This window comes from Schistocerca gregaria, chromosome 8 (genome assembly GCF_023897955.1).
Source record: "Schistocerca gregaria isolate iqSchGreg1 chromosome 8, iqSchGreg1.2, whole genome shotgun sequence".
Classification (NCBI taxonomy): domain Eukaryota; kingdom Metazoa; phylum Arthropoda; class Insecta; order Orthoptera; family Acrididae; genus Schistocerca; species Schistocerca gregaria.
The window spans coordinates 152,488,813-152,504,660 of NC_064927.1; the positions used below are offsets into that span (position 1 = coordinate 152,488,813).

At 39.4% G+C, this 15,848-nt stretch overlaps 1 protein-coding gene across 2 annotated transcripts in view; it reads right to left on the reverse strand.

The window, feature by feature from the left end:
• LOC126284996 (eukaryotic translation initiation factor 4H) overlaps positions 1-15,848 on the reverse strand; it is a 65,215-nt gene that overhangs the window by 20,326 nt on the left and 29,041 nt on the right. The window contains exon 6 of one of the 2 annotated variants that reach the window (XR_007551587.1): positions 11,251-11,452. Coding sequence is in view for 1 of the 2 variants with exons in the window: in XM_049984290.1 (XP_049840247.1) it covers positions 11,316-11,452 (137 nt within the window). In the remaining variant the exon portion in view is untranslated. Of the gene's footprint in view, positions 1-10,077; positions 11,453-15,848 lie in introns of those variants that run through there. The other variant, XM_049984290.1, reaches the window with a different exon arrangement.

Genomic DNA, 15,848 nt, shown 5'->3' on the forward strand with positions numbered 1-15,848 from the left:
GCTTATAAATAGTTGCACCTCCTCGAGGGTAAAGGATGGATGTGATTAACACAGCAATACACATAGTTTGCACAATTTGAAAAATTGGCCCTTTATAAAAACAGGTTACAAGATTGACTGAAAAAATATGAAATTCATGCTACTGCTTCCTTCTCCTGAGATTCTGTCATTTAAGAGATTGCCCACATTCACAGCAATTGGGGGGGGGGGGGGGGGGGTAGCTCTACATCTGTGGATTCAGTAACATCCGATGGCCTATTTTGATTTCCGTTTTGTAGTGGGCATTTGTCATAGCGCCAGAGATTGTTGCTTGAACACTTGCATTTTGTCATGACAATGCCCTATACAGTCTTTCACAAACAGGTGACTAACATCCTCAGCTGAAAATGATGAACAGATGGTGTGTCAAAATATCGGAAATTGCAGCAATGTCATCATTAGCTCTAAAATACTAGTAAGCACCAGCTCTCAGTTTACAAAACAATGTCCACCCCCTTAGCTGTGAGGCCAGCACATCTGACTGCCATGCAGTGAGCCTGGATTTGATACCCAGCTGAGTTAAGAGATTGTCTCCACTCAGGAACAAGGTATTGTGTTGTTATCATCATCATCATCATCACCATCACCATCACCATCACCATGCAAGGCACTCAATGTGGCATCAACTGGAAAGACTTGCAATTCGGCAGCTGAACTTACCCAGGTGGGAGCTCCTGGCCATCAATACCATATGATCATCTCATTTCACTTTATAAACTAATGCTCCATAATCAAGGGCATATATATGTGATTTACTTCTACATCTAAATACATATCACAATAGCCTTCTGCCATTGAGCACATGAAAAATGAACCAAAATGCTCCTTCCAGTATTTTATTTCTATACTGAGCTAGGGTTGGGAGCAAGATTTTCCCTCAAATACCCGTGCATCTGTTCTTTACTTCTTCCTTCCTCATGCCTCCTAATAAATTAACTACTTAAGATTTGGAAATCAGCCCTACCTCGCCCCCCCCCCCCCCCCACAAGTATCTGGTAAGTACACAATTCTTTTTTATTTTACAGTTTTATGATTCATTTGTGGCTGCTCTATGTTAAATCAAAGTTTGCTCGGCACAAATTAAAAACATATTTCTAAACAGGCATTGTAGACCAGTCTACAGAAAAATATTTTTAATTTGAGCAATTTGATACCACACGATATTCCATTTTCACAAATTGTGAAGGAATACTGCATTCAAACAGGATTATGTGACAAATTCTAACAGTCAATATAGCCATTTACAGTTCTCTCTCTCTCTCTCTCTCTCTCTCTCTTTTTGCAGTAACGTACAAAAAATTAAGCCTTCAGGACATATTTAATCTGTCATCATATTTATTGGGAGCTAAAACCTTAACTGCAAGTGATTGGTCCAATAACCTAATGTATCTTCACAATTTCCAGTAACAAAACAATGCCCACTTGACACCTTGTTGATTTTCAGTTTTTCTTACAGCAGTCAAGCCATTTTCTCTGAGGCCCCACAGTCTACTAACATATATCAACCAGGAAACTCGTGTTCTTAAATGTCTCTTGAAATTTTGCTAACATGTGAACTGTACATATTTTGACAATATTTCTGTGTGATTGTGCTTTAAATTCAGCAAGAGTCCTAACTGCATCTTTCGGACAGAAGGAACACTGTAGGAGTAACCCGTTTTATGATAACATTTAAACTGGAAGTTAGTCACCATTCATATACGTACACAAACTCATATCAGAATCTGGTTAATACTTAATGCCACTAGCACAATCTGTTGCAGAAACAAAGTTTACCTTTTAGCAGTAACAGAAATAATTATTCCCTATTGAGGGAACTTTATTTACAAAATAATGATTAAGAGATCATTAATACTGTTAAGGATGTCACATATTTTGAAGAAATCTGACTTAATTACATGAATAATATATTCTTGGGAGTTGTGGTTGGTTTCTCTTGCCAGAACTACTGGTTAATTCAAAGGAGGTTGCTGTACAGGGCTTGAGATTATATATATATATATATATATATATATATATATATATATATATATATATATAATCTCCTGGAAGAAAGGCTACTGCAGGAGACCTTCGGTGAAGATTAGAAAATAGATGAGGTAGTGGCAGAACTAAAGCAGTTAATGCAGGTCATGCTGGGATAGTTCATTTGGTAGAGCACTTGCCTGCAAAAGGCAAAGGTCCCAGGTTTGAATCCCGGTTCGCAGTCCAGCACACAGTTTTAACCTGCCAGAAAGACTCAGAAATGAATTTTTTGAACAATCTGGTAATTCATCATGAAACAGTAATCTTTTGAGAGGGGAGGTTATAGATCTATACACAAATAATACTACAGATATGGTCGGTCTCTGTCAGTGAATAGTTGGAAACTAATTATAGTGCTGCCTTGTCAATGAGATATTTTTTGTTAACAAAGAAACAAGCAGCTCTACTCTCTTTACTGGAATATTTTTAATCATATGCTTCCAGCAACTGAATATTGTTCCAAATGTGGCTCTACACTGGTACAGAGGACATGGGGTATCTCTTAACATAACACTAGACTTTGAGATATTTCCTGGTCTGTTTTGGGTGCTCAGAAAAATCATTATCACATCAGATGTGTTTGGGTGGTGTCTGATCTAAAGAGCATCATGTTGATACATCATATAATTATTGCAATTTTACTGAATATTCCCTCTCTGTGACCGCCTCCTCAAAATAATAAAGAGTTGATGAAAGATACAGCCACATTTCTTATGAACCACCCAGGAAAACGAAGTTTTGCTTCATTCATCACCTACCCTCGAAAAAACAGGGCAAAAGAACAAATCTGTTTTTACTGCTGTTTGAATTATGTAACAGTAGATTCCTTAAGTCATTTAGTACATTTGCTGCCCCCACATGCCATGAGTTTTTTTAATATTAATTTCCCTAATTCTATTCTATTTCTTTCTTGATATGGAATACTAAACGATTACATGCCATTACCAATAGATTATTTCTCTCAAAGCTTTCCTTTCTTTTGCAGGACGAAGAAAGCTTTTGCTCCAAAAGTTAGCAAATTTCATTTAATTCATATGGATGTCTTCTCCATTAGATAGAGTTTTCCTATTTCTGACTAGATTCAAAATGAGTCTTCTGCAAATCTTGGTTGGGATGAATGAGTGCAAGCACTTCCTACATCTTTCCTAGCTTACCATAAGCACCCTTTTCCTGAGAAAGCGTTCAGGTGCCATGTCAGAGCTCATCACAAAGCAAACCAGAATGACTCATGATGGCCAATTGTACAAACATAGCTGACTGGAAGTCAGTCTTGACCTTATTTCAGAAACTGAACTCTTTTCAATTGTACAACATTGAACTTTGAGCTACAACAGGAGTTTCAGCATTTATCTAACTTGGCATGAACCACACTTACCAACGCTGCTAAAATCAGCTATTGACAAAATCATTGCACTTTGACCACAGATATTAACTGTACATAGAAGACACAGAGTACTGTGGTTCACAGGAGAGCTTCTGTGAAGTTTGGAAAGTAGGAGACGAGGTACTGGCAGTAGTAAGGCTGTGAGGACAGGGCGTGAGTCATGCTTGGGTAGATCAGATGGTAGAGCACTTGCCCATGAAAGGCAAAGGTCCCGAGTTTGAGTCTCGGTCCAGCACACAGTTTTAATATGCTAGGAAGTTTCAGAGTTAAAACTTTTCAAAGTTGAAACGCATAAAACTGGAAGCGGTAATTTTGTCTGGTCTTCTGTTATGCAAAATGGACAGAAGCTAATTGCAGGATGTAACTACTAAGCCACTGCATGATCATTACTAATTGACTTACATATGCTTACTACTAGTTTTGTTCAACATGTGCACAGACTGTCATAGCAGTTTAAGCACTCGTTTCATAGTTTAAAATTTAATACAATTGCTGTACTTACTGCTATTAAAAGGGAACATTTCTCTAAAAGATGTTCAATTGTTATCGGCTGCTATCAAACTCAGTGCACTTAACTTTTGACCACAAGTATTTTGAGCCTTTCTTACTTTGTCACTAAGTGTGTTTAAAATGCCTTAAATTAATCATATTAATGAGTCATCTCCAAGATTTGTTATGATATCAGTCATCTGCAGTAACTAGTTATGTACATGATAATATCTAATCTTTTTTAACGTCACTAGGTTGTGAACCGAAAACTGAAGTTGAACTTGACTCAATCTCCAAAATTCCGCCAGTCACAAGCAATCCTAATTTACAGCAATGTGACCTGGCATTATTGTTTACACAATCCAGATTTCAGAATTCAGCTTGATCTGGAATCATTTTCTGTGTTAATCTATGGTCACATGCTTTTTTTTCAGATCTTATAAGTTTAAATCAGTATTTCTTTTAATGTCCTTCCCTTGCACTGTGTCTACAATCTAGTTTCTATTTGCACAATTCGTATAGATCACACACTTCCTTCCCATTCCCTAATAAAGGAATAATTTGAAAACAAGATACCAGGCAATGTCTCCTGCATGAGTATGAAGCCAAGTTCATATGAGCTTCTGGTGTACCTGTTCAAAAAGACGGCAACTTCATACATTTTCTCTCCTCAAGAATTACACCGTTGAGGTCATTATCCCTACAGCACATTTACAACCATCAATCAACAACAGCAAGTTGACAGCTGGTGATGGATGGCCTTCAGCAGTATGCAGCAATTCTGAGCCACTTCACTTCATCGTGTGGTCTGGGTAAACTATTTTGCCCAGGTGATTCTTATGATAACTGAAGCCAGGCACCATCAATAGAGAAAGAAACTGTAATTAAACTGTTGCATTTTACTCACTCACTGGAAACATTATTTAATATCTGCAAATAATTACGAAATGTTTAGGGGGTCCACATATTTTGTGCTGTTCCCAAATTTAAATAAAAAACACCTGATGGGCATCTTAAATTAACTCTTTGTTCTTGAGATCAAATTTCTGTAAATTTTGAACTACATGAGAAGTTTGGGGTGTTATGTTTCACATTTAGTTCCCTTAAAAATATTCTGGTATTTTTAACAGCATTTTCAGCTGCACATTTCAATTTACTAAATGTGTAGTCACAATGCAATGTAGTAAGAAGTATTCCCAATTCATTTATTTATAAGAAATCATTTTTTTTAGAGTTGGCATTATGCAACCAAGTTCTGCACGAACCTGTGAGAAACCTCTCAAATGATACATCAAGGTAACTTTGGAATGAACTGATTGCTCGAAACTCTGCTTTACCACGGAACAAGAAGAAAAATGTAGACTTTAGCAAAATGATATCCTTTTAATGAAATTGCAAGTGCAATAAGTGCAATGTACAACAGAATTTAAGTGTTGTTACTTGTATTTCGTTTCTACTAACATTTAAAAAACCTAATATTCTTAACAAACTTTCCTCATCTGTCAATTTTCTCTGAATTCTGTAAGCTATATTGTCTCCAGCTATTCAACAAATAAGCAATTCATATCACAATGACTTTACTTTAAGCACCCTATTTGATATCTGTTCTATTTTGTGATTACTTGGGCAAAGTCATATGTGGTGGTGGTGGTGGTGGTACTATAAACACATATGTCCCATAGAGTACCACCACAGACCAAATACATAACAGTGATTAAAGATGATATCTTCGAGAAAAAATTATCAAATAATACCCAAGATAAATGCTTTAAACTAGATTTTAGTAAAGCAGTGATCAGCATGTAATATTGTGACAGGATAACACAGTAGGGTTTGACAAGGAGATGACTGACGATCTTTAGAATGCCACAAACCAGCAGGTGTTTATGTGTGTGCTAGACTGCTCCATAACAGGGACAGTGGATACAAAGAGTTATGATTTAATGACCATACTCCACCAGGTAAGTCATCCTTACCCAAAACATGAAAACAAATGTGACCATGGTTTCCAGTGTGATTGACAAGCACTCAACGATTATTACATAGACTATGATCATTAATTGATCTGTGACTGCAACATGTTAGCAGCCACAGTTGGCTATACTGGCCACTTAAATACAGGACTTGCTGTCAGAAATGGCTGCAGGCTCCCACATTCATTACGCAAAAGCTGGGCTGGTCCCGAAAGTTCGTCTTCACGAATACAATAACAAAGAAGTACAATAACATACAGAACAGAGTTACAGGATGCACAGGCATATGGCGTTAACTTGCCAGCTTTAGATTACCTTGATAACTTTGCAGCATGATGCCATTCCCGACACTGAAGTTAAATAATAAAATAAAATTTGTCAAATCCTGAGGAGCGGGCGAGGGGGAGGGAGGGGAGGTGGGTTAAGAGAGGGAGAGGAAGACCAGACATCGCACAAGATGGGAAAAAGAAAAATGACATATCCACACGGGAGTCAAACAGAGCCCCAAACTAAGACAGCAACAAGCTAGTGAATGCACAGTGTGCACATACCAAAAATGTTTAAAATTTTCTTTTAGCAATATTGTGAAAATAATCAATTGCTACTCACCATTTAGCAGAGGTGGTGAGTCATAGATAGGAACAACTAAGTCTGCTAGGCAAATAAGCTTTCCTTTCTACCAGCACCAGCTTTTCTGAACTGTCTAAGATGGAACTCTCCTTCCAATGCATCCTACATACCCATAATCCTCATGGCCTGAACCTTCATTAGTGACTGTCCTCCAACCACCTATACCCTTCCCTGTTCCCACACCAGCACTACACGGCCTTCTATTCAATCAATGCATCCACTGTCTTTACTTCTCTCCTTATCCACTTCCCCCTATAACCTAACTGCACCTAGCTGTCCTATCCTCTCTTCACCTCATCCCTGTATGCTCCCACAAACGGCACTTTACTGCCCCCATCCATACCTTGCTGTCCCTCTCCAGCATTCTTTTCCCATCATGTGCTGTTGCTAGCAGTCTGACCTCGGCAGCCCGGAACAATGGTAGTGTGTGTGTGTGTGTGTGTGTGTGTGTGTGTGTGTGTGTGTGTGTGTGTTGGAAAGCATTCTATCCTTTTCATGATACTGTTATTATTCTATACTTCGTGTTTTAACTTCTCAATGATCAGTGGCATAGTTTGCAAGTTCCAAAACACACACACACACACACACACACACACACAACACACACAGTCTCTGGCTGCTGAGGCCAGAGTCAGGATTCAGGATAGTAGTCATGTTTCTATGGGTTTCATTTGTGTGACTGTGTATATGTTGTCTAGTCTCAGCACCCAGAGACAGGTCATGTGTGTACAAGTTACATTAGTGTGTATTTGTGTTTTTTTCCTATTTTTGTAGAAGGCCTTGTTGGTCAAATGTTCACTTCTCACAGTCTATTTGTGACTCAGAATCTCCACTATATAGTGAATAGCAACTATCCTTTTCATAATATTTCCCACTGACACTCAACAGCACTCTTACACCACAAAGCTTGGGTTGTGAGAATGGTCACTTTTGTACTTTAAAGTCAAGTTTGTGGCTCCCTGGAACTGATTCTTGTCAGCTGATGGAAGGCAACCTTTGGTGGATGTTTGGAATTCTGAGGCACTAGCAGCCAAATTGATGGTGCCCAAATGGAAACTTTCAGAGTACATGGATAGGAGCCAGGGAGGCAAGGCTTCCATTACTTCTGCTAATTACAGTGATCAGTGACTAAATGAATTCCAAGGTGAAAAATACACTTTTTCCATTATAAGTGACGGGATGGCAAAGGTTTTATGCACCAGCACAGAACTTCAAAGAATGAAAAAACTCATCAAAAAAAGTTTTTTGGAATGATCTGTGATGTGCAACAAAATTTACGCTGCATAGTTTTGTATTGGTGTTACGAAAATAGATTCAATACAGAACGTTAGTTTCTGATATTAAAACGCACTTTTTTAAGCCAAAGCCAATCACAGCTCATGTCACAGGATCTCACCAGCCAATGACAGCAAATATTCGGAGCATAGGACATGTAACATAATAAGCCAATAGCAACATCACTTATGTGGTGTGAACATACAAATAGGTGAAGTTAATGGTTTAAATTTATGTACATAATAAATCTACAAGAAAAGTTAAGCTTCCACATACAGTATTGGTCCTGAAGATTAGTAAGTTACGGTACAAGAAAAGCTAAGCTTCCACATATAATAGTGGTCTTTTTTGTGTATGTTACGCTATAAGATGCATCACACAAATGTGCCAGTAAAATTTTAAACAATGACAATGTCTGGTCTTCTGGCCTCGAAATTCTTCTAAGTAGTTAGTCCTCAATGTGTTCAGTTTTAAATGAGAGTCAAACGCTATGCAATTTAAGAAATTCACTACATCTTCGCACATGTAACATAATTCATATTGCGTAAAAGGAAATTTACTTTGAAACTAATGCTTTTTGAAGCACCATTCGCAACATTTTCCTGCGACCTGCTAGAAACAGCTTCATTTCAGCAGTTGCCAGAGAGCACCAGAAAACAGGCTTTACTGCATGTGGGCAGCTACAGTTATGTAGGAAGCCTATATGTTTGTACATATGTAGTATTAAGAATCTTACATGAGGTCATAAAAGAAACAGGATACTCCACGAGCATCGGAATTTTGTAAAGCACACTAAATGCATAATTTGGCTTAAAGTACAAATTCCTATATCCAGATTCACACTGAAGTACGCCCCAACCTGATATTAAGCTCTTCAGTGCGGTTTTCGGAACGCAAATTTTCTTGGAGTACCACTGCTGTATTATCTCATGTTTGGTTCTCCATTATGGCATAATGCCAGGATATGAAAATGTGCACTTTAAATTCAGCGAACAGTTGAAACTAACCTATAGTGTGGAATGAAACACTTCGCTTCTAATAAATTGAGTGCCTCTGGGGAGAAGATTAGTAAAAGACACATTTATTTAGCAAACTGACAAAACCAGCTTCATTGTTCTGCAAGGGGATTGACTGCCAAAAATGTGGAAATAAAATAAAATCAGAAAAACTAATAACGTGTTAACCTTCCAACAATTATATGAATGTATTTTAATTCACTTGACAGCTCCCAACCACAGAAATACGTATTGATTTCATTTGACGTGAGAAGTGTAAATGAAGAGGAAATAGCAAAATCACAAATCGTAAACATGGTTTACGTGGAGACTAACCCCGTCCCCACTACAACCCAGACTCCGAAGTGAATGCCCGAATTTGGCAGCTTGAGTGCACCAGAAAAATCTTTCAGGTAGCATCTGGCTGCTTGTTGCTACTGCTGATACAGCTAACAGCAACAATTCAAGTAGGCAGAAGCAGGAGAAGGTACTGCCCATACTCAACTCAACTGTGCATGCGCGTGAGCCTGCGGGCAACTGCTGAATTGAAATGAACTTACAACAGTAGTGACATCATGCTCGTCGGCATCAGTTTACTGTTATGAAGTATTCCATAGTCTTCGGCCTAAAGCCTCTGACACATTTTGCTCTTTATCAGTTATTATTATTTAAAATTACAAACATTTAACTGAAGACTAAAACAATGAAAAATTGCCGCAATTCTAAAAAATTACCTGGCTTTTCCCAGTTTTCTCCTGGATGAAAAGATTTCCAGGTTTTTCCCGCTTGTCCTGGAGTGTATACACACTGACTGCTGATGCAATATCTCAGAACGGAAGCATGAACAATAAAAATTTTTGTCATCACTGTTGTGTAGGGAGCTAACTGTATTTCAAAAAGACTACATTCAGATTGCTGTGATACTCCACTTCTTGAAGACTACCTCATGTTATTGAATGCAGTGTACATCATACAAATTTGTGAAGAGACGTAAAAATGCACTAGCACAACAATGTGGAGCTCATTGCAGAAGAGAACAAGGATAAATATGTGGATTCATGCTAACCGTGAAAAATTTGAAGGCAGAGAATCTGTTCAGAACAGTGAATGATTCTGTCCAATGATCAGCACAACACAGTTCTGTTTTGATATTGCACTGTAATTACATGCTAAAGTATCTTGCAAAGTCCCATAAAAAAATCAACAATATTTCTTCAAAATCATGGATTGGCTAGGGATGGGTATACACAGATTAAAAATAATACAGTTATATTGGGAACTACTCATTTAATGCCATAAAACTGACAATACAAAAATGACAATCACTTAACCAAGAAATACACTGAACCATTAAAACAAAATTTATCTTCCATAATTTCTGAAGTTCATACCATATGACTAACTCAGTCTGCAGCTGAGAAAGCAGAAAAGTCACTGGTAAAATTATCAGAAAGGTAAATAAACCACATAAAAACCATATGTTTTTGTGGGAGATTAATTTACTGAAAGCAGTTCCAGAAAATGAAGACTTAAATACAGAAAATTCTGACATCAACCACACATGAAAACCTCATTCAGCATCCCTGCAGCTCCACAAACATAACAGCAAGATAGTTCATTAAAGGGTTGTACTTAGCTTGCAATATAGGAGGCTTTTTGGAAGAAATACTCACAGCCCAATCATAATATTAAAAAAATTATTTTTCATTATCAATATATCGTGGCACTGTTTAATTTTTTTTTTTACAAGCAATATATTTTTCTTCATTCTGTAGTTTTAAGACTGGTTATATACAAACATCTCGTAAAAATTTTAATGTAATGTTCTACATTAGAAGAGAACACGCAAATGTTCTAAAACTGCAATTTCAAACAAGAAACTATCTTCCAACCAGCTCCACAACGTAAATCACAGTTCTTTAGTGCACAGGCAGCAACTAATTTTAGTAAAACAAGACTCAGTTTCAATAAAGAGATGAAATGGCATGCTCTATTATATATATATTTTACTAATGTGCAGCAACAAATTAATTTTCAAATGCAATCCGCCATCGACTTTATTAGCTACTTATTTACACTCAGTAAGAAATCACAAAATTCTCTTAAAAAAGGGCAAAATTAAAATCATGTTACTCAGTGCTTCAAACAACAGGGTGGGGAGTAATTGTTACATTTCGCAAAATGTAGACAACCAAGAGCAAAATCTGGGATACAACATTCACATTTCAAATATAGTTATCTTACCATGTTTTTTGCGAACAAAGCATTCAAATTTCAATATCTGCCTTAATTATCTTAGCTGAAGTTAAATAAAGTCATCAAAAATTAAAAGACTGCACAGAAAGGAAACTATTACTTAGAATAAAAATGGCTTTCGAACACTACATCAGAATGGGAAGGGTCACTAAATCATAACAAAATGACTAAGTTGTAATCTCACCTGCTGCATACAGCTCAGCCATTTACATTTAGAGATGCATTTGACTTAATTTACATTAACTTTTATTACTTAAGAATTTTTTCTTCTCGTGGTTTTGCACCACCAAATATTTTTGATGCCTGACTAGTCTCTGCTAATTGATTGGGCGGATCTTTTACAGTTCTTGGCTTCAGCATTAACTTTGGTCGACGAGCAGCGTCTTCTGCAACAAGAAGTAAACAACAGTTATTATTTCAGACATCTCCAAATATGTTTTGCAGCTAACTACATTACTGCAGAAAGATGTTAAATAATTAATGAACACACTCTCCAGAAAGGTAAACAACCTTCTGTGTTTAATAATTTTATTTGATGTCACATTTGCAACTGCAGACTTGTCAAACAATAAACAGGCTACCAACTGACTAGTTAAACAACAAATTAGAGATGTTTTAGACATCACCAAGTGTATCTCTCTTTGCAGTGTTTAACATTGAACTGGCAGTAAGGTTATTGAATTTGACAGTTCTTTATTACTTTTTAAAGGAAGAACTGGATATACTAAATGACTCACTGAAAGGCAGAACTGCTAAATCGTCAATAGGTACACAAACAAAAGGTAAAGAGCTTTGCTAGCTTACGGAATGAACTTCCTTTTTCAATCTTTTAGAGAGAGAGGAAAAAAAAAAAAAAAAACAAAAGTGCATGCATGCACCCCCCCCCCTCACCTCCCATCTCTCTCTCTCTCTCTCTCTCTCTCTCTCTCTCTCTCTCTCTCTCTCTCTCTCTCTCAACTGGGTGGGGGGACAAAGAGTTATCTCAGGTTTAGGCCAGACAGGTGACAAGCGTACAGAATGTGCTTTAAGGATAGCTCCCACCTGCGCAGCTCAAAAAAGCTGCTTGTGGTGGGATAGATCCACACGGCACGGGTTGTGAAACAGCCACTGAAATCTCACATCATGTGCTCTGCCGCATGTGTGCCACTGGGTGGTCTACCTTGCTTTTTGCAACAGTTTGGGATTTTCCATTCATTCTAATTGACAGCTGGTTCATTGGTTGTCATACCAATGTAAAATGTTGTGCAAAGGTTGCAACAGAGCTGGTATATAACAAAGCAGCTATACAGGTGGCCTAGCCTCTGTTGAGATAGGATAAGTCTGTGACAGGACTGGAGTAGGTGGTGCTGGGTGGGTGGATTGCACAGGTTTTGCATATTGGTCTTCCACAAGGCTATGATCCCTGTGGCAGAGGATTGGGCCTCGGAGTGGCATAGTGACCAATTAGGATGATGTGGAGGTTTGGTGGGTGGCGGAACACCACTTTGGGAGGGGATGGAAGTATCTGTGGTACGATGTCCCTCATTTCAAAGCATCAAAAATGATAAAATAATCAGAGCCCTGATGAAGGATGTGGTTCAGTTGTACCAGTACCAGGTGGTATTGGGTAACAATGGAGGCACTTCTTTGTGGTTAGTTCTTGGGATGGATGTAGGGATCAGTTTTGTATGGAGATCTGTTTGTGAATTAGGTTTGGAGGGTATCGCCTGTCCTCAAAGCCCTTTGTTATGCCTTCATGAAGTACTGATCAAGGGAGTTCTCATCATTGCAGATGGATCTACTACAGGTGGCCAGCTTGTAAGGGAATTTTTGGTGTGGAAGGGGTGGCATCTACTACAGGTGGCTAGCTTGTAAGGGAATTTTTGGTGTGGAAGGGGTGGCAGCTGTTGAAGTGCAAGTACTGTTGGTGATTGATGGGTTTGATGTGGAACGAGATGTAGATGGACCCATCTGAGAGTAGATGGACATCTAGGAGGTGGCATGATGAGTGGAAGAAGATCAGGTGATGTGGAGGGGAGAGAAGGTGTGAGGTGGAGGGAGAATGATGGTAAGGTGTCCTGGCCTTGGGTCCAGATCATAACGATGTCATCAATAAATCTGAACTAGAGCAGCTGTTTGGTGTTTTGAGAAGCTAGGGATGTTTACTCTAGGTGGCCCATGAAGAGGTTGGCATAGAGGGGTGGCATGTATACCTCCACTTGGAAAGTGAAACAGTAATGGGTGTATGAGGAATGAATTGGTGGATTTTGAATCTGAAGGGCATTGGGAGAGGTATTCAACTGTGGCAAGGCCATGGGCATGAGGGACATTGGTCTATGAAGAGATTGCACCAACAATGATGAGTAGGGAAGTGGAAAGTAAGGGTGTGGGGATGACAGAGTTGGTGCAGGAAGTGGTTGGTATCTTTAATGCGGGAGGCTATGTTTAGGATAATTGATTGCAGATGATGGTCAACAAGAACCGGGATTCTTTTCTCCTCTTTTTTTTGGGAGGGGGGGGGGTGGCCTGGGGGGGGGGGCACTGTAACCAGTTACAATGGGGAGCCCAGGATTGTTAGGTTAGTGGATTTTGGGGAGCGTGAAGAAGCTGGATGTGCCTTGTCACAATTGATGCAACCTCCTTGTACACCAATGTCCCTCATGCCAGTGGCCTTGCCGAAATTGAACACAACCTCTCCCAAAGTCCAGCTGATTACAAATCCACCACATCACTGTTCTTACACTTAACCAACTACATTCTAACCCATAACTAATACATCTTTGAAGGGAAGGTATACAAACAAATTCGTGGCACAACCACGGGCAACCACATGGCACTCTCCTATGGCAAACTCTACATGGGTCACCTGGAGGAAACATTCACAGCTTCCCAAAACCCAAACCCCTGGTCTGTTTCAGGTTTATTGATGATGTCTTTATCATAGGACACCTTATCCTCATTTCTCCACAACCTCAACACCTCTCCCATCCACTTCACCTGATCCTCCCCCACCCATCATACCAATTTCCTAGATGTCCATCTCCTCCCCCTCTCAGATGACTCCATCCACACCTCAGTTCACATTAGACTCGCCAATCACCAACAGTACCTGCACTTCAACAGCTGAAACCACCTTCACACCTAAAATTCCCTCCTGTACAACCTACCTGTGGTAGATGCATCTTCAGTGATGAGCACTCAGTATGCTGAAGGCCTCACAAAGGCCTTCACAGACAGACATTACCCTCCAAACCTAATTCACAGACAGATCTCCCGTGCCATATCATCACACAAAAATGATTCTCACATCCATCCCAAGAACCAACCACAACTTCCTTTGTTTACACTTTAAGTCAACTACAAACCAACTATTTCATACTATCACCGATTATATCAAGTTAACGGGGTTAACAGAGTCCTTAGGGCCATGTAAAAGGTCCAGATGAAGGTGTGGCCGAGGTGTACACCACGGAGATGTACATGAACGGACTTCAAGTTCCGAAGGACCAAATTGAGGAGCAAATCTCCACGGTCGTGGAACGTGTCAGCACATGAACTTACAACATAAAAAGTAATAACAGGTAAAAATAAATGTTCATGAACCTGAAAGAAAATCAGTCCATAAGTTTGAGCAAACGCTATCAGCAATACAATGAGAATCGTCTTAATTTTTCAAGGAACTCCTCGACAGAATAGAAGGAGTGACCCATGAGGAAACTCTTCAGTTTCAATTTGAAAGCACGTGGATTACTGCTAAGATTTTTGAATTCGAGTGGTAACTTATTGAAAATGGATGCAGCAGTATACTGCACACCTTTTTGCACAAGAGTTAAAGGAAGTCCGATCCAAATGGAGGTTTGATTTCTGTCGAGTATTAACCGAGTGAAAGCTGCTTATTGTTGGAAATAAACTAATATTGGTAACAAGAAATGACATTAAGGAATATACATATTGAGAGGCCAATGTCAAAATACCCAGACTTGTGAAAAGAGGACGATAAGAGGTTCGTGAACTAACACCACTTATTGCCCGAACCGCCCGTTTCTGAGCCAAAAATATCCTTCTAGAATGGGAAGAGCTACCCCAAAACATGAGTGCTGCGTAACTGGTGAGTAGTTGTTCACGTCTGATCTGCAGTGGAGGGACACCAGCCTCCAGCAGTATGCTGGTCACTGGACTCATCCTAAAAGCTCTTGTCTCTAATGTAACCCCACAGTGGTGCACAGGGTCAAGTAAATGCAATGCTGAAGGTGCTGCCGAATCATAAACCACACTCCCATAGTCAATTCGAGATTGGACAAGGGCTCTGTAGAGCTGCAGCAGCGTACAGCAATCTGCACCCCAAATGGTGTTGCTCGAGCAACGGAGGGCACTTCTGCTTAAGCTGATGAAGATGGGGGGGCAAGTCAATTGAGTGTTGAAAACCAGTCATGGGAACTGATATGTCTCCACTACAGTGAGTGGATCGTCATTAAGATAAAGTGTCGATTCCAGATGAACGGTACGACGGCAACAGAAGTGCTTGACACACAACTTTGCAGCAGAGAATTGGAAGCCGTGGGCTAGAGCCCATGACTATGCCTTGTGGATGACTCCCTGGAGGCGCCGCTCAGCAACAACAGTACTGGAGCAGCAGTACGAAATGCAGAAGGCGTCTGCATAGAGAGATGGTGAGACACAGGGCCCGACAGCTGCTGCTAGACCATTAATAGCCACTAAAAACAGAGAGACACTCAATACAGAGCCCTGTGGGACTCCATTCTCCTGGATATGTATGGAACTATGGGAGTCACAAACTTTGAC